General features: G+C 44.7%; 3 protein-coding genes across 9 annotated transcripts in view; all 3 read right to left on the minus strand.

Annotated features, from left to right (window-relative positions):
* Nucleotides 1–1,126: 1,126 nt before the first annotated feature.
* Nucleotides 1,127–3,244, minus strand: LOC134505978 (uncharacterized). The gene is made up of 2 exons (XM_063315950.1): nucleotides 2,940–3,244; nucleotides 1,127–1,822 (listed from the first exon to the last, which is right to left on the minus strand). Exon 2 carries the CDS (start codon nucleotides 1,806–1,808, stop codon nucleotides 1,638–1,640), a length of 171 nt encoding a protein of 56 aa, XP_063172020.1. The 5' UTR covers nucleotides 1,809–1,822; nucleotides 2,940–3,244; the 3' UTR covers nucleotides 1,127–1,637.
* Nucleotides 3,245–4,588: 1,344 nt separating this feature from the next.
* On the minus strand, nucleotides 4,589–14,445 carry VPS33A (VPS33A core subunit of CORVET and HOPS complexes). The gene is made up of 13 exons (XM_063315951.1): nucleotides 14,331–14,445; nucleotides 13,558–13,623; nucleotides 13,185–13,312; nucleotides 12,388–12,577; nucleotides 11,484–11,600; nucleotides 10,878–11,052; nucleotides 10,346–10,539; nucleotides 7,988–8,114; nucleotides 7,628–7,695; nucleotides 7,098–7,235; nucleotides 6,453–6,590; nucleotides 6,178–6,346; nucleotides 4,589–5,637 (listed from the first exon to the last, which is right to left on the minus strand). The coding sequence occupies exons 1-13, from the start codon at nucleotides 14,430–14,432 to the stop codon at nucleotides 5,444–5,446; spliced, it is 1,806 nt and encodes a 601-aa protein (XP_063172021.1). The 5' UTR covers nucleotides 14,433–14,445; the 3' UTR covers nucleotides 4,589–5,443.
* A 2,062-nt stretch (nucleotides 14,446–16,507) lies between these two features.
* CLIP1 (CAP-Gly domain containing linker protein 1) overlaps nucleotides 16,508–25,499 on the minus strand; it is a 52,909-nt gene continuing 43,917 nt past the window's right edge. For all 7 annotated transcript variants that reach the window (XM_063315620.1, XM_063315617.1, XM_063315619.1 and 4 more), the window contains 5 exons: nucleotides 23,929–24,046; nucleotides 22,567–22,708; nucleotides 21,440–21,489; nucleotides 18,715–18,839; nucleotides 16,508–18,446 (listed from right to left, as the gene is read on the minus strand). In XM_063315620.1, the coding sequence (XP_063171690.1) occupies nucleotides 18,224–18,446; nucleotides 18,715–18,839; nucleotides 21,440–21,489; nucleotides 22,567–22,708; nucleotides 23,929–24,046 (658 nt within the window). In that variant the 3' untranslated portion in view covers nucleotides 16,508–18,223. The remainder of the gene's footprint in view (nucleotides 18,447–18,714; nucleotides 18,840–21,439; nucleotides 21,490–22,566; nucleotides 22,709–23,928; nucleotides 24,047–25,499) is intronic.

The following is a 25,499-nucleotide window of genomic DNA, read 5'->3' on the forward strand; positions in this document are numbered from 1 at the left end:
GTGTGATGTCATCTTTTCCTTTTGATTCCGCTCTAGGACGGAGCGAGCGCTGTCAACATCCAATCCAAAGCAAAGGCCCGCACCATAGAGTGCGCGAGGCAAAGAATTCTGGGAGTTGAAGTCCACCCAAAGTAGTTAAGGTTGAGAAACACTGGTCTGTTGGGACAAGTATTAAGCACCTTTTCCTGCTGCTGAGAAAAATACTTAGCACAATTATTCCTTAAGGCATCAGTCCCTTTCTTTCAAGTTGTGGGAGGAGGACCTGCTCCAAACTGGGCATTTCCCTCCACAGAGCGCAAGAGAAATCAGAGTCCGAAGGCCAAACGTTGGAACCGCCTTGGTTGCCTCTCTCAATGCCATAAAAAGCGGAAGACAATCACCCATCTGCGTACTCACTACGTAGGCCCAGGAGATGCTTCCAATCCGATCTGCCACAGTTGCCCATGCTTAAAGCACAGAGATTTTTGTGGGGCACAGGTAGACAAATCATGAGACGTTGTGACTTGCAGGATCTAATTAGTGTATATGGTGGCTGGTGATTAAAAACTAATTTAAATCACCGATAACTTAATATTGAGGTCAGAACTCGGCTCTTCCGGATCCTATGACTTTCAACACGTAAATCAGATAGGCTGGTTTGCACAAGCCAAAACTGAGATTGTTAATCAAGTTAGCAAGCTGGGTGGGGGGTCTCTGCTAAATCAACCCGCATGATTTGCTAATTGATTTCCCTTGAAGAGAGACTGAAGCATTCAGGAGCTCTACATAAAATACTCCTACTTATACAGCATACTTTTCTTTGTCCCTTTCATAATGGACTGGAGTTACAGCCTACGATAAATTCTATTGATAATAAACGTAAAACAATAATAAAGTTTTATGCGGCATTCCCAGCAGCCTGGCTGGGAAACTACTACGTAGCTAACAAGCAGCTTTGTTGCCACTTAGCTTGTACCAAGTAAGAATTTTTATACGTAATTTCTAAGAACCACTTGGAATACCCAGCGTTGTGTGTATGTTCACAATGTTTCAAATCTTTTTTTTTTTAAGTTTAGACATTATAAGATGTGGCAATAGGAATTCTTTTATGCTTAATTTTTTAAGGATTTAAACACTGACAATCCAAGACCTGCAGGTAATTTTATTGAGCTGCTTTTTGAAAGAGGGAGCTGCCAAACAGGGCTTTCCTCCCTCCAGCTGCTGTCTGAAACTGGAAATATAACAACCTCATTTAAAAAAAAGGGAAAGTAATTAAAAAGTGAAGAGCAGGACTTGATTTCAGAGTACAATCAAAATGAGGAAAAACGTTGACTTTGAAGTGTTTAGCAGTATCAGGGGAAAAAAAAGGCATGTTACAACTTGCTCAGCCACATCCAGCTTTTATATTGATATTCCCATGGGATTATAAGAGAAAAATGGATTTGAGAGGTTAAGTGCACCAGTAACTGAGATGCTGATGCTTGAGAAATATGTTTTAAAAAGGAAACATTAGATCAAAACCAAGCCATTTCTCTAAAAAGCAAGTAATTTATCACAAAACAAAATTAAGACTGGAAAAACTCTGGGATAGAAAGGGGCATTTTGTCCGGCTGAGGTATCCAGACTCAATGAACTGCAGGTGAAAACGGAGTGAGCGGTCACTTCAGCACCAGAAAGTAAGTGGTCCATCCAGCCAACAGCAGCGCTCCAAACAAGACAGTGTAACTGAACAGCACAAAAGCCAGGAGTTCCTTCAGCACTTTCAGAAAGTGAAGAGTGAATGATTCCTGCATCATTCTGGCTTTCCAAGTCGGTGAGGAAAACTGCATGGGAACAGCCAGATCTGGAAGAGGAAGGGAAGGCAGAAGAGAGAGAACGAACAAAGCGCAGAATTAAAGATGCCACAAAATAGAAACTGGGTTTGTGATCTACAACCGGGATTTAAAGCAGCAGAATCCTACACAGAACTACTCAGAAAGAAGTTTGAATGGGCTCAATGTTCTTGCTGGTGAGTAAATTGGCCTAGGATTAAAATATGTGTCAGTTATTAAAGCTTTGTGAGTGAGGTAATTGTCTTTGGACTGGAAAACAATTGTGCAAGATCTGGCTATAATTTTAAGAGAGCAGGAAAGCTGATCCGAGGAGAGAGACCATTCAAACGGAGAGGGTGCAGCCAGAGAACAGAACCTCAAGATATATGGCTGACAGTGCATTAGTACCTACTAAATTCAGTCATCAAAGCAGTCAATTCTTCCAAAGGGAGCCTACTTTAATATTTAATGTTATAATTGCATCTAATGGACAGGCTTCCGGGAAAAAATGTTTCTGGTTTGGCGATTATCTACAAATTGTTTGGCCTGCATCTTTCCATCCGCCCAAAATAAATGAGGCATATTTAAAATCAATTTCCCCATCAAAATGACACACAGTTCCGTAACGCAGTATGCTTCGACAGTGCCTAAACTTTATAAAAAGTACAAGCTTAGTTCGTTTTCAATCCTCAAGTTTTAGAAATATGTGGCTGATGGTCTAATGAACGACTTATAGATGCTGCCGTATCATTACAAAGATTTGAGATACTTCTCTTTGGGCATATCAATTATACTGAATTTTCATTTTACAAAAATACTAACAGGACAGCTAGTAATTAATCTCACTTTGGTCCCAAAGGTGGAAAGATAAAGCTGAGATCAGCATACGGCTAATCGAGATTATTTTTCTTCCCAATAACGTAAAAGCTGGGGGAGCGAACAAAATAGCCAGCAGACTGAGGACTTGCGGCATTTTTTTTTAAAGCTACTTTCAGAGAATTTCCTTATTCGTATGATTTTCAGTAGCAATACATACGTTTGGTGTGAACATTATCTCCTGTAAGATTACAGTTATTATAAAACGATTAGAGCACAAAGCCTCTTCTATGGTATAAAGTTAATTATACTTGATCTGAAGAAATTTCTCACCTTATTGGGACAATGAGGTTTGAAGTTCCTCTCCTGCCTGTTTCCGATGCTTGTCTTGAACGAATGCCTTCTGGACGTGGCTGAATCCTCCTGTTAATCTGAAGAGGCAGGCACAGGGAGGCTATATATATATATACGCCAGATGACTGAAGCACTAATAGGCGAGGTGTGGTCAGGGACTGGTTCTGCGATGGGATACACAGACCGTCTTTGTTCTTCGCTACACAGAGAAAAATATTCCGAGGCTTTTTAAAAAGGAAAATAGAATGTAAGTAATGAGGAAAGTGTTTTTAAGATACTTCTGCACTCGCCCTAATGAAATACTCGTGTGCAAAAACACCCGCTGTAATACATTTGTTACCCTTTAAGATGCCGCTAGAATTTTCCACTTTTCAAAAACAGCGCTCGACACGTTTTTAAGGTATTAAAAATATAAGGATCAGTTGTTGAGAATGTGAGAACTTTCTCCCCACTATTGCAAGGATAACCTTTACTAGGAAATGAATGCAGGTTTATGTGTTTAGCTGCAGTCTTAACCTTCATACAAAAAACATACCCCTATTAAAAGGTGTGTTTGGTGGTTCAACAGAAAGCAAATGTATGACAACAGCCGAACATGTGTATAGAGCTAAGAACAGCGTGTTTTCAAACTCAACATCTGCTTTTTGTCTCTCAACTGGTAACAGCATCCAACATCATTTGGTGCTTGGACCCATGTTTTGCTCACCCGGGCCCTTGGCTCGGGGGCGGGCGGTTTGAAGCAACAGCCACCGGACTCCAATCCCTGCAGCAGACTGAAGTGGCCGGCCCCTTTCCAACTCTGCTGCTGCTGTCAGATAAAGCCGTGGCCACGTGGCCAAGCTCCTTGGTGACGTTTTCCAGATGCCTCTGACCTGGGGACAATTTTCTCTCCCTGCTATTTGAGTATCCCATGTAAGTTTATTAAATGTATGTTGGTTCCCTCTAGCTTAAAATTAAAAAGCAGAATTCAGAGGTGCTGAAAATGTTGGAAAAGCTTGAAGATGTGTCGACTTCCAACCCCCAGAATTCCCCAGCCAGCCATGCTGGCTGGAGAATTCTGGGAGTTGGAAGTCGACACATCTTCAAGTGGCCAAGGTTAAGAAACACTGCTCTACTCTGAAAGACATGTCCAGCACTTTTTATTTTATTTTAAAATAAAAAGCTTATTTTGACCCTTTATGTTACCTGGCTCTTAGCTATTACACACTAAAAGGTCTCAATTGGCTCTCCCCCCGACACCCCCCTTCTTTGGCTTAGAGACATTAAGGCTCAGCAAATGGACTCTAAATTCAATCAGGTGCTCTTGTTATCAAATTATTAGCCTGGTGATCAGCAAGGCCTTCATCAAAAGTAGATCAAAATCAAACTACGCAGGAATATAATTACCTCCCCCGAGGCTTGGTCAACTTTTCCCTGGAAACAAGCTTATTTTCCTTATTCTAAGGTTTTGTATTAATGGGTCTGTGGCACTTTGAAGAACAGGGAGTGACACAGCTATCATGATAATGACGTTTAATGGGAGAGAACCATATTTTTACAATGGTATGAGGTGATTCTGCTGTCCCTGTTAGTGAGAAACTGTACGTTCAATAAAGCATATATACACACACACACACACACACACTGGATAATGCCTGCATTTGCATCTTTATAACATTTATCTTCTTGAATTTCAAATGTAGTATTCCAGTGCTTTTTAAATATGCCCGTTTGATCACAACTGAATGAGGTTTGATGATAAAAAAAACCTCTCATATTCTTCTCCCACTATTCACAATAATGTCCGCTGCAAATTGTGCAAGCTTGTTCAATGTTAAAGTCTTGTAAGCATTTAAGGAGGTATTGATGAGGAGGAGGGACCGGGATATTTTAAAATGGGCAGGAAAGCAGTATTTCCATGATCTGCCATAGAAAATTGTGAAAAACAGATCAAGAAAACAAATCTCAGGGGAAGAGGATGAGTGGGGTAGAGCTGTGTAATCTAAGTGGCAGAACTGATGGTACTGAAGACAGTTACAGATTTACAAACTTTCAAGATTCAGAATGGCCGCCCGAGGAGGAACATGGCTAGGTTACAATCAACCAACATGATTAACTCTCTGGGGAGAAAAATTAAGAATACCGGTGGACTGAAGTAAGAAAACCAAACCAACCATAGAACGGGGAGGAGGAGGAAATGTTAGAAAAAAACGTCCTGAAAGACTGGAATATACATCAATGAGAAGAAACCGTGAGAAAAAGTCTAGGAGTGTTACTTGTGGGTGATGAAAGGGAACAAACCAAACTCAGATCGCAAGGCTGAGCCTTCCTCCTGTGTCTGTATTTCAGAAAGCAGCCTAGAAACCGTCTTCTCTGTCACATTTCATCCCATGATCCCCTTCTCGCTTTCTAAGGCGTCAGCTTCTCCAGCTCAACACGTCCATTACGTAGCGTAATGCTATCACGGCCGCGTCCCGCTTGATCTCTTTTTGCTGCTCCTTATTCTAAAACGGTGGGGGCTCCAGCTTCTCCATCAGAGATTTGATCCAGCTTGTTCCGTTGATCAGTTTCGTGGCGGCAATTACATATTCGGTGCCCCCGTCTTCCATCTGAGATAGAAACCGGAGGGCTGCAATCTCAGCGTAGGTCACTCCACCCAAAAAGAATACAAGAGTGACTCGGTTTTCTCCATGCTGACCTGGATTGTTTATGGGGAAAGAATTGAAAATGGGCTTCAAGATTCTGTGTTGCCGCTAATTTCCACCCACTCAAACCCTCATCTTTTAACTCAGTTCAGACCAGTTAGGTCACAATCAAAAAGTCTACTCTGCTAATTATTGGAGCATGAGCACACGTATGTAAAATAACTTCATGGAGCATCTGCCATACGGGGATGAGGGGCAACGCAGAATTTAAACATGCCTGTTGCACTGAAACAAATCGTACTTCTGCCCCCTCAGAGGGAAGCAGCGAATCTGATCGAGGTTGAGTGTTGCAATATTTTGGAAACAAGCGGACGCATCTAACAGTCACCAATCGTCGCATTTGTGTGGCCACTGGAACCCCTAGGGCTATAAGAGGTCCCTGGACTGTGGGGGCCATTATCAGCAGTCCTGTGAGCACCGAAGAGCATAGAGTCGTGTACGAGATGGGTGGCAGAGAAATTTGATAAATAATAAATACATACATACATACATACATACTCCAGGTTGAACGGCGGGTGTCCAAGGAGACTTACGCTTTTTCTGAAGCCCGGTTGGCAACTGCTGCCTCTCCTCAAAATGTGGCCCAGGAAGCATCTTTAGGACTTCTTCTATGCTCCGCCATCCTGGCCGGGCAAGCAACTGGGCCAGGCGCACGCTCAGAGGAGCGTAGCCGCTATATACGTAAGAAATATCATTTGGGTTCTGCAGAGAGGAAAGAAGGGGTGGAATCGAAGAGTCACGGCACGTTAACTTTTAACCGCTTTGCAAGAAACCCTTTACAAGCTGCGAGAGGCAGACGTGAACTTGCCTGTTCGTTGACATCCTCCATCCACAGACGCAAAGTCTTCCGAATGGTCGGATAGTTGTTTCGACTGCCTGACTGAGGCTTCAAAAGTCCAGCCTTTTCTAGGTTATTTAAGGTCAGTATGTGCTCATAGCCGTAAGTCTGTAACAGGTACAACTGCCTTTTAGCATTGGTGCATTTATTTTATACGTTATTTATGAAACTGTGAGTTTAGATAGAAGCTTAGATAGAAGCTATCTTCCTGCAAGGTTGGAAGGAAAGAAAAAAACGGATTTTCAAAGCCAGGGCCTCATTTCAGCTTTTCTCTCACTGATCTGAACGTAGGCTCACAACATTAAAACTGACTTACTACCTCTCCCCATTTACAGTCTGTGACTTCAGTCTACAAACAACTTTCAGGCGAAAAGTAGAGTCACGACGACCATTCAAACACAAAATGAGCAAGCCTGATTAACTACTGCATATTTGAGGAAAATAGAGAAGTCGTGGGGCAGGATAAAATATCTCGATCTTTTTGCTGAACTTTTCTTTCATCATCCGTGACGGCTTCAAAGCTGCAAAATGTGACATTCGGCTTTAATGAATTTCCCAAAATCGCTTAAGGTCTTCCTCAAGATCTATCGATATTTGCCTTTACGAAAGTCTGACCTGGAGAATTTCTCTCTTGTAATAATCCAGGACCTTCTGCTTCAGCCCACTGTTGCACACCGACTGCAGGCAAACGAGCCTCAGTATCTTAATCAAGGGATGCTTTTGGGCAATGCAATCTTCTACGTAACTGTTGACCTACGCAGAGAAACCCAGTTAAACCTTAAACAAGAATCACGAACTTGCAGAGGCTACACTCTCTGCAAAGTTTCCTATATATTGAAACAGATTTGGAAGAGGCTTCAGGCTGTCCACCCTAACTCCTTGGGTTTCAAAAACATTTCGCACCAGTCTGAGGACTCATAACAAGGCTGCCTTTTCACCTGTAGTTTTTGTTCACCCCGTTAGGGATCGCTAAGGGACTAGGCTGGCCCACAACAGTCCGGGACACAAAGACGCCGAACAGACGTTTTAATCACCAAGTCAGGGCCACCGGGTTTCTTGGAATAGAGCCACTGAGCCAGATTTTTCACACACCTCAATTCCACAGGAATCTAGACTGTGGGCTACTTGAGAGAATGCTGGCCTACCTTATCGGTATCTATGCCGGACATAAATTCTTGCTCCACTGTTAAATTATCGAAGAAGTCTTCAGATGCTTACAGGACAAAACAAACACACAAACAAGTAGCATTTGAAAAGAAGTGAGGTTAACTGCATCCTGCGATATGATATTTATTTAGTTAATTTATTTCTCAAATTTATACTACGCCACAACGGTATATACTGTTATTATAACAGCAGGGATAATGCTGAGATCTGGCCACTGGTACCTTAATGACCAGGGGAGGAGGTTAAAACTGGTTTCTCCTAATCCTCATCACATTCAAGAGGGAAAACCTGTCATCTCGCCTTCCCCGCCCCCCAAAAGATACCCTTGAGTTACTTACTGGTGATGTCTTTGATGAGTTCTGCAATGGAGGTGTGGTTAGCCAAAGAGCTCCTCGCAGCCTGCATGTGTGGCAGCTGGGACACAAACTGCTTGATCTCCCCCACCGTCCTGGCATGGTGCCTTTCCTAAGAACGTAAATCAGAGTCCAGAGCCATCCCCTCCTGGCCGCTTAATTGTTCTTATTTGGGCTCTACCCTTCTGCTTTGTTGAGACCGGCAGGAGCCACAAAACATCGTTTCTGATGTTATGAGAAGATCACAAAAGTCTTCTCCAGGCTCAGCCTTTTCTGCTCAAGTCCAACTGCCAAAGAATGGCAAAATGTTGCTTCAGTGGAAACAGCAATGTCTTGACTCAGCCTCCGCTGGACTGGTCCATTTTAATGCCTGTTCGTTTTAGGCAGCACAAAGGCGTTCCTACGTTTCTGTAGTCTGAAGGGAAGCCGTGGATGGAACAAGAAGACTCCTCCACTGGAAGCCCCCAAGGTAGGACACTGGCCCACATAATGCAGTAACATCCGTCAACGTAACGTACTTCTGAACATGCCAGTGAAACTAAAACTATTGCCAGTAGAAGAAATGGACCTCAGACACATACTCCAATTTCTAAAATATATTTAACGATTATCATCTGCTCCCATGTTTTTTCCTTCGAAGTTTTGTATTTCATTTTCACCATGCATTTTCTTTCCTCAAACTCCTGTGTTTGGGTCTGAGAACCTTGGATGAAAAATAAACCCTACGCTTTCTAAACCACCCCCATCACGATCTGAGAAATGATCATCTGGCAAATCTCAGAATGTCTGCTGAAGAGGAACTAGTAGGATTATCTCCACAGCAATGAAAAGCACAGGATTTGACTTTAAGGACCAGATGGTCATGAAGTATAATGATCTCTTAATTAACCTATCCCAGAAGTTCATAATCTATATCCGGCTTTCTCAGGGCAAAACGAGAGGAAAAGAACTGTGCGTGCCCCACACGCTTACCGACAAGTGCAAAACTTGGGGGGAAGTGTCAGTGATATGAAAGGCAAGCCCAGGCAGGAAGGCCATAATGAAGCTGGCCATTAATGCACTCCTTCTGCTATTCGTAAGCTGCTGTTTCATTATCACCTATTAGATCTGACGGCCTTCCTTCCTTCCTTCCTTCCTTCCTCCCTTCCTTCCTTCGTAAAAGTATGAATACCCCTGTAGTACCAGTTATGGAGCTCAGATCTGAACATGACTTCTGGATCTGCCCTGGCCTTGCACAGAGGAAGCAAGGGAAAGAAACAAAGGAAGCAAGCTTTTAGATCACAGGCTTCAGCCAACAGGAGTGAAAGCTTTCATGTGCCATCTTCTGGAGGGAATTTTTCTGCAAGTGACAAAAGTGCAGGTGTGCCCAAAATTTCAAGGGATAGGGTTGCCCAGTAACTTTTCCAAGCTCTTATACAGGGCTGGCTAAGCCAGTCTTGGAAATAAAACAGGTTAGAAAGATTTTTACAACTTGATTGGGAGGGCAAAGATCAGCTTTCTAAACATCTCATCTTTCTTTCAAAGATCACAGGTTTCTCATTCTCAAGGTTGTATTCTCAGAAAGAGGCAGGCAATGCTTCCTGTATTCTGTGTAGCTAAATGCAGCTACATATTACAGGCGTAGCCAAATATGGTTTCCTTAGATTCCCGTCCCTCATGAACAGAAAAACCGAAATACAAAACAGTAACGATCGGAAAACTACGTTACATGAATTTGCCCAATTTCCATAATTTCTCTATGCCATGGACCTTAATATTTTTCTCAGTGCCAAACTTGGATTAATGTGACTCTGGGAAAATCGAAACTATCCAAAACATGCTGTTTCACTGGAATTTTCACAGGGATCTGCGTTATCTCCTCTGCTGTTCTTAGGAAGGACAAAAGAATTCTACGTCCATCTTCTTGTCTTAGATTCCAACGATGCTATAACCAAAGCAGCAGCCAAATTTTGGGTGGCTGCAGTGAAAACACAGCAACACCTAGTGCAAATGTGAGGAATTTTTCAGCCCGGACATACTTTATTAATTTTACTAATGTCATTTTATTAATTTTATTCTCCTTGTTTAACCCATTTTGGGTTATGGATCTTTGATCATAACAATCAATTTGGCTTGGCTTGGCTTGGCTTGGCTTGGCTTAACAGGGCATATAATTTAATTGGTCTTAGAAAACGTGTTGCCTCAGCCAACCATCTTTCCCCTGATCAGGGAAAACGAACAGCTGGGACAGCAAGAGTTGATCTAACACAGAGCATCTCTGAGGCCAAATGGGAAAATCACAGATGGCGCCCCCCTGAAAGAGAGTGGCCCGTACCTATGCTAAGATGGGTGCAGCTTTATTACCTCAAAAGCAGCTGAGATGATTTTGGCCTTCTTGCTCAAGACGCTGCCCACGGCATTGAAGTTTTTGTCGCGGATCTCTGCATACAGCTCCTCCGCGGAATTCAGCTGCAGCTTCTTGGCCTCGGTAGGGAGCTCCTTCGCACCCTCCCCCTGCTTCTTGGGAGCAAATTTTTCAGGGGGGAGTTTTACATATGCTGCCAAAAAAACGAGAAGGACCTGGAGGCTTTTAAAGAAAGCCGTGGGAGAGACCTTGAAGACATACAGAGAGAGATTGCAGAGTGGCCTACGGAACCCGCCTTCCTCCAATTTTTCCCCGTAACAACCCTGTGAGGCAGGCTGGGCTGCAAGGGAGTAGACCAAGTTTCTGCCTTCTTGGAGGGAAGGGAACCCAAAAGGAAACAGCCACGGCTGCTGAAAGGAGGAAACAGGGAGATGGACGAGGCAAAGGCTTGGCAATTGGTCTCTTCCCTGGAGAATGCAACTAGAGGGGCTTGGCAATTTTGTCACCACCCGGCCATGCCTGTTCACTTACTGTTCTGGATTCCATATATTTCATCAATTAGGCCCTCGTAGGTGAGCTGGGTGGCCAGAGGAGAGATCAAATCTACGTTGCGATCAAGCAGCAAAAGGGTATCGAAGACAGGCAATATGGGATTCTGGATCCCCGAAAACTCCCGCTTCATTCTGATCATCATATTTGCCACGTGCTGGAATCCAAAGAATTGAGGAGGTTACGGCCAAGGAGACAAGCGGAGGCTGACCTAGCAAAGACCAGGCATCTTGAAACCTGTATTTCTCACTGCTGATTCGGCTCTCAGTCCTTAGGCACGAAACCCAAGCGTGCACCACCACTCCTTCGCCAGACCTCTCCATGCCTTCTAACTGGCAGGCCATCCTGGCTCCTACCACATCCATCTATCCCGCACACTTAGGTGGCAAAGGTATTCTACTGTTCCCTGTGGTTCAACAATCCAGACTTAGGACATTGTGCCAAGCTGCTGTTCGTCAGCAGCAACCTTCCACAGGCCCCAGTTTAGCTTCTAAATAATCCCAGCAAAGGGGGTCCTCATTGCAAAAGCAGCAGGCAGGAAGCTAGGCTGAGCAATTAATAAGGAAAGATGTTCCAGCTTGTTTTTACCCGTGCACATTCCCCTTTCCCAAAGATCAGCGGGATGGTTCCGTAAAGAGCCTGGAGCGTCATGAGACCTTTTGCCGCTTGGTAAAGGCTGGTCTGGTCATTTTCTAAGTAACACTCCTACGAAAAAGAAAAGCCACGCTCAACTTTCCAGGAAGGCAGTATTCCTGCAATCAGAAACGGATGCTCTGCCCCCTCTTAAATACTCCCAAGGAAAAAGGAGTCACCAGCTAACGGCAACTATTACCAAATAGATTTTCAATAATATTAGTTGCAGATATAAAAAAAAATGTTTATCCACTCATCAACTGGAATGTTCAAAGCTGCATATTGAAAAAAGCTCAGAATCATCATAAAACCAGAAACACACATCGGATGCCTATCAAGCCCGTGATCAGAAAAACACTTAACATCTTCCAGCGCAGCAATACTGATCAAATGAAAGCCGGCACAAACTGTTCAAACTCTAACCGCTTTTGAGGGACCCCGTGTAAAAGGGGTGACTCTCTTTTTCTGGACATGGTAGGAGCACACAGAGAAGATCCTCTGAAATTGTTCTGTTCTGTTCTATTCTTTACATTTAATCCTAAAAACAACAATGGAATGAAATACAAAAAACCCAGTAAAGTCAGTAGAACGATAAAGAATGTACCGTGGCTAAAAATTAGTTTGGTTCTAAAGCGGCACAAGAAGTACTGTTTCACCGTAAACAACCTGGTCCTGTAGGGGCTTGGAAGGGTCCCAGTCCTACCAGTGAGGTGCTGGTCAACCTGCCGCTGAACCCTCTGATTCTGTGTCCTACCAGGCTGGGAAGGGGAGGCGGGGTGCCTCAGGGCCCGGCCTCTTGCCTCCCGAGCCAGGCCTGGAACGCCAGGAAGGGCCTCCTTTGCTCTGTGCAGGGCCTGACCTTAAAGGCGTTTTCTGACTCCATCGACAGGAGATCGCCATCGAAGGGAATGAGGTCCAGGCTGTACTCCTCGCGATGAACGAAGGACTGCAGCACCCCCAGGTCCTTCAGTCGCTGCTCGCACAGCAAACTGCGACGTGGCACAAACAAGACATGGAAATCCCGCTGCGGGCAGCGGGTTTTATCTTCGCTGGAAAAAGAGGAGGAGCGTTTCTCAGATCAAGCCTTCCCAGCTGAATTTTAATAGTCTCTGGCCCAATTAAACGGCCCTCCCTCCCTCCCTCCCTCCCTTTTGTATAGCCACCCATTAATTTATTAATTTATTACATACTAAGTTATTCAGTGTTTAGATTAATAAGGCCACCCAACTCAAACCTGACTCTGGGCAGCGTACAGACCCAAAACAGTACAATCCCTAAGCGCTGATGACAAAGGAATGAGCACAGCAGGGGAGCAAACATACACCCTGACTGAAACAGGCAATGCGCATCAGAGGGACACCCCCTGACCTTGGGGACTGGGGTGGAAACAAGTTTTGACAGATTATTCAAAGGTTTGTGGAGTCAGGGCAGTAACAAACCTCAGGGTGGATGCTATTTGACAGGGCAGGTGCCACGACATAGAAGGGCCCTTCCTCATCCTGTCAGATGATACTGCTTGAGGTCTTAGCATCAAGACGCCTGCCTGTCGGATCTTATGGGGCTGGCTGAAGCGACGGCCTTCCCTTGCCAAAACAGAGGTTTCCTGCTGAAAAAGCCAACGGCAGAACCAGCCTTAAAATCCCCCAACAACCTTACCTGAGCATGTTGTCGGCAACGATGTCCATCAGCTCTAACCTGGGCCGGACAAAGAAGATAATGTTCTTGACATCAGCCGATGGAAGGTGACCTCCTTTGAGGGTGAACATTTTCTCTACCTCATGTTCCTGGAAGGAAACAAACGCAAAGACTATGAAAATATTCGATTTTGCTTTATTCTCTGGCAGCTGCTCCAGGAAGGGAGGGGGCTCTGGGTTCAACCTGCTGCTATAGGTAACATCAATAGTCTTTTCGGAAATAAAGGCACATCGCTCGCCATGTCATTCCAGATGCGCCAAACCGTCCCAGCAATGAAAGCTCTGGTGCATTATCGTGTTTCCAGCATTTTTTACAACTCTGGCCCAGGCCTCACCTTTAGAAGAGAATATTGTGCAATCAATCCAAAGGGGCCTGTAAGATATTCATCCCACACGATGGCCTAAGGAAGGAAAAACAGATTCAAGTGTGCCACGACATTTTTTCAAGAAGCAGGGAAAGACTCCAAAGGACTAATAAAATATAATCATGTATTATAACACCTTTGCCCCAGAAGAAATCCAAATGAAAGGCAACCAAAATTTATTTATTTAACTTTCACATTTATAGAGCCGTCCTTCTCACCGTAAAGCGACTCTGGGCGGCTTACAAAAACAAGGCATCCGAGGACTACAAAACGATTATACAATTTTGTTTATTTATTAAATTTATACACCACCCATCTCACTAAAAATAATGTAATAATACATCAATAATGTGACCCAATGATAATGGTGGTGCAAGATAACCCTAACAAAATATTAATATCAATATTTAATAATATCAATGAGTAATACGTAATATCAATGAATAATAGGCAATACCAATGAGTAAGAATAAGAATATCAATGTGCAATAAATAATCCTGAAGAATGGATATTGTTGAATAATAAACATCAATGCGCAATAAATATCAGTGCACAATAATAATGCCAACGTCTAATAAACAATATCGATGAATAATAAAAGGATGATACTACTACTACTACTAATAAAAATATGATGGTGGTTAAGCCAGGGCTTCTGGTTAAGGGCGGGGCGGGGGACTCGGCGACCCATCCTCCCCGGCCGGCCGGGGAGGATGGGGGTCCCCGGCGGGGCGGCGCTGACCTTGGATCCGGCGCACTTGTCGAGGAAGGCGCGCAGCTCGCGGCGCCCGGCCTCCCTCAGCGCCGTCAACGGGACGCGGCCCGAGCTGAGGTGCGCCGCCATGGCCGCTCCGCTCCGCCCCGCCCCGCCCCGCCGGCGACAGCGCGCCGGGCCCCGCCCACCCGGTCACGTGAGGGGAGGTCCTCCGGCGGCCACGCCCCCTCCGAGTTCGCCTCGCCCAGCTGGTCGCGGCGGTTCTGCGGAGGGCGCGACTATGCCTCTTGGGCACTGCCTGGATGCCAGGGGGGCACAAGCTGGGCAACCTGCAAAGCAAGCCCACATGGCCCGTTCCTGCATTGCGGTGCCTTAAGGGAGCTTAAGCTTAGCTGGCTGGGGAATTCTGGGAGTTGAAGTCCACACATCTTAAAGCGGCCGAGGTTGGAAAACACTAGTTTGTAGCCTGGCTTGAGTTGCAAAAAATCCGATCATCAGTGACCGGAGGAGTCTGGTTGCACATTTTATTAAGCTTTGTGAGAGAGCAAGGAAGCTTTTAAGAAAATGTGTTATCACACTCCTGGTTTTTAGGGCCCATACACTATGCCAGCTTTCCTCCTGCAATGTCCCTTTTTTGCTTAATTTGGTTTTGGCATCCTAAAGGGGTTGCACGCCCTTATTCCCTCCGTAGCTCCCTAAAATGCTTCGCAACAGCCTCGCAAGGCAGGAGACAAGGTTGAAAGATCCCTAGCAAGCAAGTCTAATATATCCCGAGTTTGATTTCTTCTTTCTTAATCTCACAGCAGCCCTGCAAGATGGAAAACCCACCCACCATTCAGAATTACCAAGGGACTTTATAATGGACCGAAGATTTGAGCTCTAGATCTCAGTCATCTTGGCCAGCTGCTGCTGTTGAAAGAATTATGTTGGCTTATATAGTCTGATGACACCTTACTGGAATATGTCATTTAAAGGGACATAAACTTTGAAACGGTTATGGTGTTGTGAGATAGTGGGATGGGGTAGGGGGTACAGCTTCTAACAGACTGAAATGCAATGGCAGAGACCAGCCAAGATGTCTTCCTGCCTCGGCCACTATTTCCTATCAGAGAAAGGCAAATGGCTAATAACAAATCTTTGGAGCGATGGGTTAGCATGGCCAACTTACGGCTACAGACTTACTGGTACACATACCGTACTGATCTGCAATTTTATTATGCGGCACTGTCTGTTCCTCTGGAAAAATTGTGTACAAATCAAATGTATATTTGTATGAAATATAGTTGATCTTTTGCATATTATTATTTGCATTAGATGTTTATTATTTGGTCTGTTGGTCTCTCTGACAAAACTACCTATATAAAGTCAACTTAGTTATGGAAAGGAAGCAAATATATTGTGTGTGCCCAAGATGCGTGTTGGTGGACACCTGAACTCACCCCACTGCTAATTTAAAAACAACAACACTGAAGCTGTTGCCTGCAGCAGCATTAAAAGAACAGAAATGACTATTTTTGTTTTACTGATTAGCATATCTGGCTTTCAAGTTTTCTTGCCATCTACTTTCTGCATTTAACCTTCTGCCTTTCTGTGGAATTTACTATCAATAAAAGTTTATGAGTAATAAAAACCAAGTGTCAGTCTAGGAAGAGCAAATAGAAAGCAATATGCTGAATCTTAAATCTGGATTAACACAGTCCCTACATTCATTAAACCATAACCCAATAAAACAGTGTTTCTCAAACTTGGGAACTTTAAGATGTGTGGACTGCAACTCCCAGAATTCTCCAGCCAGCATGGAGAGTTGAAATCCACACATCTTAAAAGTTGCTAAGTTTGAGAAACACTGCAATAAACCATATTCTGGTTTGGGATGTTTGCCTAGCATAGCAAGCAAGCAGATCAGGCTGCATTTTAGTCTAGTGTGTGTGTTGGACAACCCAACCTGGGTTCAAAGGGAAATTAATTCCAGGTGGTCTGTCACAGAGTGCAACCTGAACCAGGACAGGACAGGACAGGACAGGACAGTTGCTCGAACAACTGAAGGATGGGGCCCAACAGATGGGTGTGGTAGTCCCCCGAGTCCTGAGCATCCTCCCCTGTTCACGGCCTGTCTGAAATTGCGATCCACAATGAGCCTGTTGCAAGGCTTGCCAAGCGCCAAAGACACATTAATTGCTGTGAAAAGAAGAAATCGAGGCTGATGACAAGAGAATAACGGCTTTATTAAAGATACAGTACACTTGGTTTAGTTTAATACTGGTTTCCCTGCTTTTTTATGACTATCCCTATAATACATTCGTTACTCCAAAGTTCAAACAATTACATTAAATTGATTTTTTAAAACTCATATGCCAAATCCTGATTGTAATCTGGGAAGAATACACCAGCAGCACAGGTATGTGCGTGTGTGTGTGTGTGTGTGTGTACACATATATACACATAAACACAAACACAGTTACAGAAGAGTTAAATTCTTCTATAATGTAGAGAAAGCAGGGAACGCTGACATTTTTTTTCTTTTTCTTTTACATTGGTGACATTCAAAAGAAGAGAACAGGTCCAGCGTGGCCTCAGCTTTTACTACCTTAAACAGTACACAGCATCGGACTCCGTGACCGAGTAAACTCAACAGGAACGCCACATGCATTAAGTTAGCATGACACAATTTCACCCAGAAGTGTGCTCTGTTTTACTTTTTTAAAAATTTTCTTGTAAGGTATTGGCTTCTTAGAAACTCCACAATTATTTAAATACTGAGTTTTCTATTTTACATTCATCTGGAACAAAATTCAGACCAAGGGGAAAATAAATAAATTACATATTAATTAAAACAGAAAAGGTCTTGATTTCAGGATGGGCTTCGAATAAAAATCTGTTAGAGGATACAAACTGTTGCTGGAAGATTTTTTTTTTTCCTTTTTGGTACATGCAACCCCCCCCCACAAAAAAAATCCCTGTCAGAAAAAAAGTCTCCCAAGCTTGAGGATATTTAAAGTCATTAAATCAAATCACGGTGCTGTGCCCCAAAGCCCTCTGAATTCCGAACAGAAGCACTAAAGACCGTAAGGTAGCTTTCCAAAATATAAATCTTTTTCTTAAATATATTTATATATGTACTTATGTACAACTCTACAGAAGCTGAAAAAATGTGGAGGGATTTCCCAAGTGCACAGCCGAAGAGGTTTCGTTAGGAAAAAAAAAATGTCCCTGCAGCGGCTGACCTGCTTCTTGATAGTTTTGCCTCGACAAAATTTCAAGCCGTTAAGAAATCTTGCAGAAAGGAAGGCACTACTCCAGGTCCCGCGCCAGGTAGCACACGAAAGCCGGCTCACGCGTGTTTGTGGATCCACAGATCACAAAGCCGAGGGGGAAAAACAACATTGGGAGAGAGAGAAAAGAAAAAAAAAAGCTCGCCTCTTGAACCCATTCCAGTGTCAGAACGTACAAAATCTAAAAACATACAACCGCTGCTTGGAGGGCTTAGTGCAAATACGAAAATTAACAGCATAATTCCAAAGATCTTTAAATTAGCTAAAATAGAACTAGTGCTTGTCGGTTTGACACCCCCCCATCTTCTCCTCCCTCCCACCCCCCAAAGTAAGCAACATGACCAGAGGGAAGTCTCTCTCGAAAGAGGATGCAAACCCAGAAGTTGGAAATGAAAAATGGCAGCACTCTGCCTGTTAAATGATTTATTTTTAATTTCAGCTTAAGAAGGGCAGAATAAAATCTCTTGCTGTGGAAGACCAGACTGACTCCATCTTTCTACGCTGGGTGGCTGCTGCAAGGAATTCTGGGAGGGAAGAGCGACGGTGCTCTTGTCTCCTCTCCTGATGGCAGCACCCTCGGGTGCTGGTGGTGGACGAGGTCCAACTAGCACCCAGAGCAACGTTCCTCTTCCCGGGTCCTGTCCCGCCTCAGAAGGTCTCGTCGTCATTGCAGTTGGTGGCCCAGTGTCCAAACACCTCGCAGATTTCGCAGTACGGGCGCTCCTCTGTCCGACTGCCGTGGTATGTCGAGTGGAGAGGTTCCTCGGGCGCCTGGGCTTGGGTGGGACAGTCTTCGGTGTCATGGAGGTCAAAACAGTCGCAAATGTCGCAGAAAAGGCGAGGCTTCTTCTTGACCTGGCTGTCTTCCTCGCTGTTGAGAGAGACATTTTGCCAAAGCTGATTGCCTTTCCATACATCTTCCACGGGGAGTTCCATGAGGAACGTGGCTGGGGAACGGGTCAGCAAGAAGCTGGACCTTGCTTTTCACCACCCTCCAGCCTGTTCCCCAATTCTCTATGCCTTTATGATGTCTGGACTTCAACTCCCAGAAACACTGCTCTATGCCATCCAGCTGTTTCTACCATAAGCCGCCCCAAGTAAAACAGTTCCTTGACTTCCCAACTTTTGCTATGACCAACCTGTCATAAGTAGTAACTTCTTCCTCATTGCCATTGAGAGCTGCCTCGGACATCATTTCCACTTTCAATTTCAGTTCCTCATTTTTCCTTTGAAGATCCACAATTACCGAATTTAGGAAGTCAATCTGAAGGGTTGAGGATGGGGAGAAAGAGGGGATGTGAAACACACAACACGAGGCAAACTGGATATACAGAATGTCTAGACCAGTGTCTCTCAACCTGAGCAACTTGAAGGTGTGTGGACTTCAATTCCCAGAATTCCCCAGCCAGCATGCTGGCTGGGGGATTCTGGGAGTTGAAGTCCGCACACCTTCAAGTTGCTCAGGTTGAGAAACACTGATCTAGATAGTCACTTTTAAGCATGAGATGTCAATCTTATACAAATGTCAACTGGGGAAACTTACAAGATAGCAATACTTTGAAATAGGTATCTTTTAAAGCCAAGAATATTGCTATCCAGAGGCTTTTTAAGGTAACTCACAAGACTGGTCCACTCATGAAGGACACACCTGAGCTGAAAAAAATTGGGAATGGCCACTTTTAGGCAAAATCTATGCACCGAAGAACTACTTTTGGGTTTCGATGGAAGACTGGTTTGCTCCAGCAAGCTTTTTTTCCTGTAGCGACAACGCAGGTGATGCCTGGAAATCTGGAGCACATTCTGCGGCATATTGCCCCTAAATGCGGAGATTCCCTATGGCCCTCCCAGCCATCGGCCATCCATAGGGTCCTCCTTTGGACCAGGAATTTTAAAGCTCTCCAAGACAGGGAGCGAATTCCATCAATGACTCATAGCGCGAAGCCTCTTGGGCCTGAGTCTATTCTTGATGATCCTGACATGATGAGTAAAAGAGGGAAGCTACAGCCCCTTTCTTTAGAAAGCACGCGTAATAGTAGAAAGCCCTGTTATATCTGCTCTCATTTATCTTTCCTTTAAACTAAAAGCTCCTTAATGCATCATAGTGGTTTTTTTCTTGAAAACCACCACAAAACAGAGAGAACCTGTCTCATCATCTGGGTTGGCCTTTCTCAGCTCTGTAAAATATGATGCCCCCACTTGTAACCTCAACAGCTCCATCTCCTTGGGGGGAGAAAGGGAGCAGGGAGGAAACAGCCCAAGGAAGACCGCAGCAGGCACCCTCAATCATGATTTATTGTTTCTCCTCTCCTCTCCCTCCATTTCACTACCAAAAGAACAAGGGTTCCCTCTCTCTAGGAGGCTGAGTGGAGGAGAACAATAGCTACCTTGCTGCATGACACCAAGGTTATTATAACTGAGAAAACTTATTTTTAAAAAGCAGAGAAAGCTGAAACAAACCATATGCTGATTGCAGGAAGTTTTCCCAGCCGTGGATAAAAGCAAGGGGCAAAAAGGAAAGCAAAGGGGGGGAGGGGGGGAAACAAAGAAACCAAACATTAGTATGTTAAGGACATTATCAACGCAACCTCCAAGCACCCAAGCAGAATGCATCTGGTGGATACAGTCTTTGGACCTCCCCTTAAACCCTTTTCCGATGATGGTATCTGGTGCAGTGACACTTACCAACTCCTACACAGGTAGTCCTCGACTTATGACCACAATTGGGACCAGAACTTTCATCGCTAAGTGAGTCATGCCTGATTTTATGACTTTTTTTGCCATGGTCATTAAGCAAATCACATGGCCTTTAAGCGAATCCAGCTTCCCCCTTTGACTTTGCTTGTTGGAAGCTGGCTGGGAAGGTCACAAATGGCGATCACGTGACAACAAGACACTGCGACCATCATAAATACATGCTGTTTGCCAAGTGTCTGAATTTTGATCGCATGACCGCAGGAATGCAGTGACGGTCATAAGTGTGAGGATCGGTCGCAAGTCACTTTTTCCGTACCGTCGTAACTTCAAATGGTACTAAACAAATGGTCATAAGTCGAGGACTACCTGTAGAAGAGAATCTCTGTAGCTCAGGACTGAACTGTGGAGTTCTTGGTGCTCTCTGAGCTTGGCTGTTGGCTTGCAGATGTTTCATTGGTGCAAGACAGATGATGTTCCCTAGTTGGGTAATGAAATGTCTGCAAGCCAACAACCAAGCTCAGAGAGCACCAAGAGAACTCCACAGTTATCAAATGCCAGTAAAATCCTCTACCCTGGGAAAAGTAGCATGTTGGGAGAAATAAAATAGAAATTCTCAGAGCCCATAAAAACAATAACCCCCTTCAGAGCTGCTAACTCTGCCTGGGCCCAACTTTAGCAGGAGCAGCTGCAGATTCTGAAATAAGGTGATTTCAGGTTGAAGCTGCACACAGCACTCGCCCCACTTTGTTCGAAAATATGGCCCACCAGGAGAGACCAAGTAGCTCCTGGCTCCCCCTTTAATGATAAAACTCCAGTTACAGGTTCTTCCCCAAAGGTAATTTGGTCAGCGGAAAGTTTGCTTCGTCCACTGAAAGCTACTAATCAGTTGGTTGGACGTCGGCAGCATCTCTCCCCAAGTGGGGGTGTCCTGAGCTGCAACACAGCTCGACCAGGACCATCAGACCTTTGGGCTTTCCTCCACAGTTCCTCTCCAAGAAGGGCCTCTGGGATGCTCTCTGGTGCAACCAGATTGCCCCTCCTCCTATCTGTCTTCCACAGGAGCAGTGGGGGAGAGAGGCAATGCACAGGAGCGCTCTGCACAGCCAACCTGTGAAAAGCTACTTCGTAGGGTTAGCAAAGCATCTGCAGCCCAGAGGACAGAAGCCGTACCTGGCTCTCTTGGGCATCTTCCCTCGGGAGGTCGCCACCAGACGAATCATCTTGGGAAAGGAGGAGGAAAAAAACGTTAGAAAGGCATGAAATAAAGGCTCCCTGATTTCACACGACCTTAATCCAGAAGACACGTGGGATTCTGGACTCTTTGGGGGCACACGAGAATGGGTTGATATTTAATTCAGTTGACTTGGTCCCAAGAGACAACATCTGGCTAAGCTTCTCTGTGTCTGGATAAAACCACTCTGCTGGAGTAACGTATCTGTCGTGCCTCGCACTGGGATCGCTCATTAGGACTCATCCAACAGGTCTGCCTTGGGACAACCACGTGGCCTTTAGTCTCCTCGTGACACAACGCAAGGTGATGCTCCTTTCATTTAAAGGACTGGATGATTTGAGATGAAGGTGTCATTGCCTGACCGAACGTAATAATCTTTGGAGACCCTGCTCCAAATTCTGCCTTCAGAAGTAGGGCCAACAAACATCCAAGGTATCAACTGAACACAGACACCAGCAGCCATTTACTTACAGCGGTGTTTTTCAAACTCGGCAACTTTCAGATGCGTGGACTTCAACTCCCAGAATTCTGGGAGAGTCCTCCCATGCTGGCTGGGGAATTCTGGGAGCTGAAGTCCACACATCTGAAAGTTGCCGAGTTTGAAAAACACTGATCTACAGCTACTTGGAGAATATGCCAGCATTTCCAAATCTTGGCAATTTCCACAAATTCCAGAAATTTTCAGCCACAGCCACACTGGCTGGGGGCTTCTGGGATTGGAAGCTCACACATCTGGAAGTAGCCAAGTTTGGGAAATGTACTAAATTCCCTGGGAGCACATTTGAAGAGAGGCGCAGAAGAGCCAATATGTGCCAAACACAGGAATGGCATGAGGGCAGCAGCCACCCTTCCGAGCTGCCAGGGTCCTCACAGGGTGATGCCAACAGAAGATGAGAGGGGTCAGCCCTGAACTGCTCTCCTGGACAGGACAGATGTAAAGATGACGTGGGTTTTTACCACCACATGGAGACTTTGGCTCTGTCCACTCTGAAGAATCCCCATTTAATTGGGCTGCCTGAGGGGATCTGAGGCGTGCAGATAACCTGCGTTCCAGAGCTGGCTTTACCTGAAGGGCCTTTCTGGCTCTCTTTGAGCTTCTGCTCCAGATTCTTTACTTTTATCTCAAGTTTAAACTTATCGGACTCCAGGGACTGAACTACAGAATGCAAATTCCTTGCCGTGGCATTCTCTCCACGGAGCACCGTGACCTGCAAAAGTCGAAAAGGAAGAGGGAGGCCGAATGTAAATCTAATAAGAGATCAGGGGAAGAGACAAACGAAGGGCATATTAGAAGCATACAGCAGTATGCTTTGTCTGGCTGGAGATAAGATGCCCCTGACAAGCAGCAGCTCTTCAGTTTCTTCAGAGGGCTCATTTCCCACTCCAGGTAGTCCTCAACTTACAACCACAATTGGGACCGGAACTTCCATCGCTAAGCAATACAGTCAATAAGTGAGTCGCGCCCAATCTTATGACCTTTTTTTGCTGTGGTCGTTAAGTGAATCTGGCTTCCCCCATTGACTTTGCTCGTTGGAAGCCGGCTGGGAAGGTTGCAAATGGCAATCACATGACCCTGGGATGCTGCAACCATTGTAAATTCAGGCTGGTTGCCAAATGCCTGAATTTTGATCATATGACTGTGGGGACACTGCGATGGTTGTAAGTGTGAGGACTGGTCATAAGTCACTTTTTCCAGCACTGTCACAACTTCGAACCGTTGTTAAAGAAATGGCTGTAAGGCAAGGACTACCTGTATGGAAAATTGAACTTTTCAGGTTAATGATGGTGGTGGGGGCGTAAAGACAACCTGTCATTTTTCGTTGGTGAATTCTTCAATCCAGCATGGTAGGACCTGCTGTTTACACAAAGAACAGGCTTGCTTGACCACCCTAAGGACTTGGAGTGACAAACTGAAAATTAACAGAAACTCTCCAGCCTTTTCCTTTCTTACTGTTTTCTTTGCACTGCCCAGAGACACTCCATTGGGGTTTTCAGTCTCACTTCCTCAAGACGCCATCCTGTGAGTTCTTCATCTGGAAGGGCATGAATATGCCAACACTGGAGCAGCCAAGAGCCTAGCTTCTACCTTGACGCCCTGCCATGCATCACTGTGTTTTGCTAGGCCTCAAGAAGGATCTGGTGTTGCCTGAACCTCGTTACTCTTTTCAAGACTTTTCCTGGCTTAATTCTTGGCCCTGCCATCCTGCCAGCACCGGCCCAGAGAGGATGCCGTCTCCTTAAAATCAGCATCTCTAGCAGCCATTGTCCCTACATGATGATTTGTCACTACCTGGTTCACAAGTTACATTGGTCCATGCTGGGGAGAAAGCCTGCAATTCCATGCATGAAGGAAGTGGGGAAGGATGGTGTTTCGTGGGCCAGCCAGATATCAGAGGATGCTACGGATCACATGCGTCTACATTTGTACCTCATTTCTGAGTTTTCCCAGCTCTTCATCTCTCTCTGTAATCAAGGCACTAGTAACACTGATGGATTTCTGTAATGAAGCTCTCTCTTCATCATTCTCTTTTTTAAACTTGGCTTCTCTAAAAGAGAGGGTCAAACAGTTTCAGAAGAGTTGTTCTATTAACTTTGCTTAAGAAAAATAATTTCTAAAAAAAAAAAAAGGATTAGCAGCAATGGGGCTTTCTGGAAATTTAAATATCACTGTATTTAGCTGAGCAGAAGTTTTATATTTGGCATTAATGATTGGGGACTTTACAACAGTAAAGAAAGTGAAAAGTTTTACCTAGGTAGATTCATGCCAGAATCTGCATATCATGGTATCCATTTCAGTTTTTTTTTTTTTTTAAAGATGACAATAGAGTTGGGAGATAAAGAATTGAAAAGGGGAACAAAGGGTTGCAGATGATGAGCCTAATTTGTTATTTCTAGGAACAGTAGTTAACAAGCTACAAAAATGCATGCAAAGCTCAAACACACACCATTGTCATGCAAAGCAGGGATTGTGCTGGAATTATCGGTTGGTCCTCCCTAAATTCTGTTAATTTAAAACTTCCATGGAGGGCCATTCTGGAGCCTTAGCTGAGGTTTAAAATTAGAGTGTTCAGGAATGAAAAAAAATTGTTCCAATAAAAGAGGATCTGTGTAGCTCAGGGTTGGAATATGGAGTCCTTGGAGCTCTCTGAGCTTGGTGGGTGGCTGGCAGATGTTTCGTTGCCCAACTAGGCAATATCATCCATGCCTGCTGATGTTACCTAGTTGGGTAAACTTCTGCAAGCCAAACAACCAAGCTCAGAGAGCTCCAAGGGCTCCACAAACAAGTAGTTTTAGAGATTGGTTACAAGGCTGAGCTGAGGCCTGAGAAGCCATGAATGCGCTTGAGGAAATCTTGTTCTTCTGTGGAGGGAGCAGCCAATAAATATGGAAGAAGTGAGGGGAAAAATGAAAAAACTAGAGTCCCTTTGGGCATCAGGGCCTTCCTATTTTTCTACCACTGAAGCCGGAGCTGTGATTAAATGCTATAAGAGGCTGTTTTCACTGTGGCTGTTATTGCTGCTATTACAATTTCCATAAGGGGCAAACGTCATTAGGCAAAGCTTGAGGAACTGATAGACGGGACTTGTGAATTTGACTGAGAACCCTTCCACTCTCTCAAGTGCTGTGGTGAACCTTCTCTGGACATAACCCAGAAGGCCCCTTTCGGAAAACTTCCACCAAGTAACCATGGGGACGTATGGGGTTAATTCCTATCTGCTTCCACAGGGCCTGCTCAGAAGGTATCACTGGAGTGGCTTTGCATCCCTCCCCAAGAAAGGGATCAATCCCTCTGAGCGACTGAGCGGAAAGGAACAGTGATGAGCTATGCAAAACTAAAATCTAGTAAAGGGAAAAATGAGGGGGAGAGACCATGCAAACCCAGACAGAGCAAAATGCAGGTTTAAGGAAAGGGGAATTGACGGGCCCAAAGAGGAGAGAGTTAAGTATTCTTGGATCTGCAGTTAGAGAGAACCACAATAACCAGCAGGGGAACCATGG

The sequence above is a fragment of the Candoia aspera genome, chromosome 15 (assembly GCF_035149785.1).
Source record: "Candoia aspera isolate rCanAsp1 chromosome 15, rCanAsp1.hap2, whole genome shotgun sequence".
NCBI classification, from domain to species: domain Eukaryota; kingdom Metazoa; phylum Chordata; class Lepidosauria; order Squamata; family Boidae; genus Candoia; species Candoia aspera.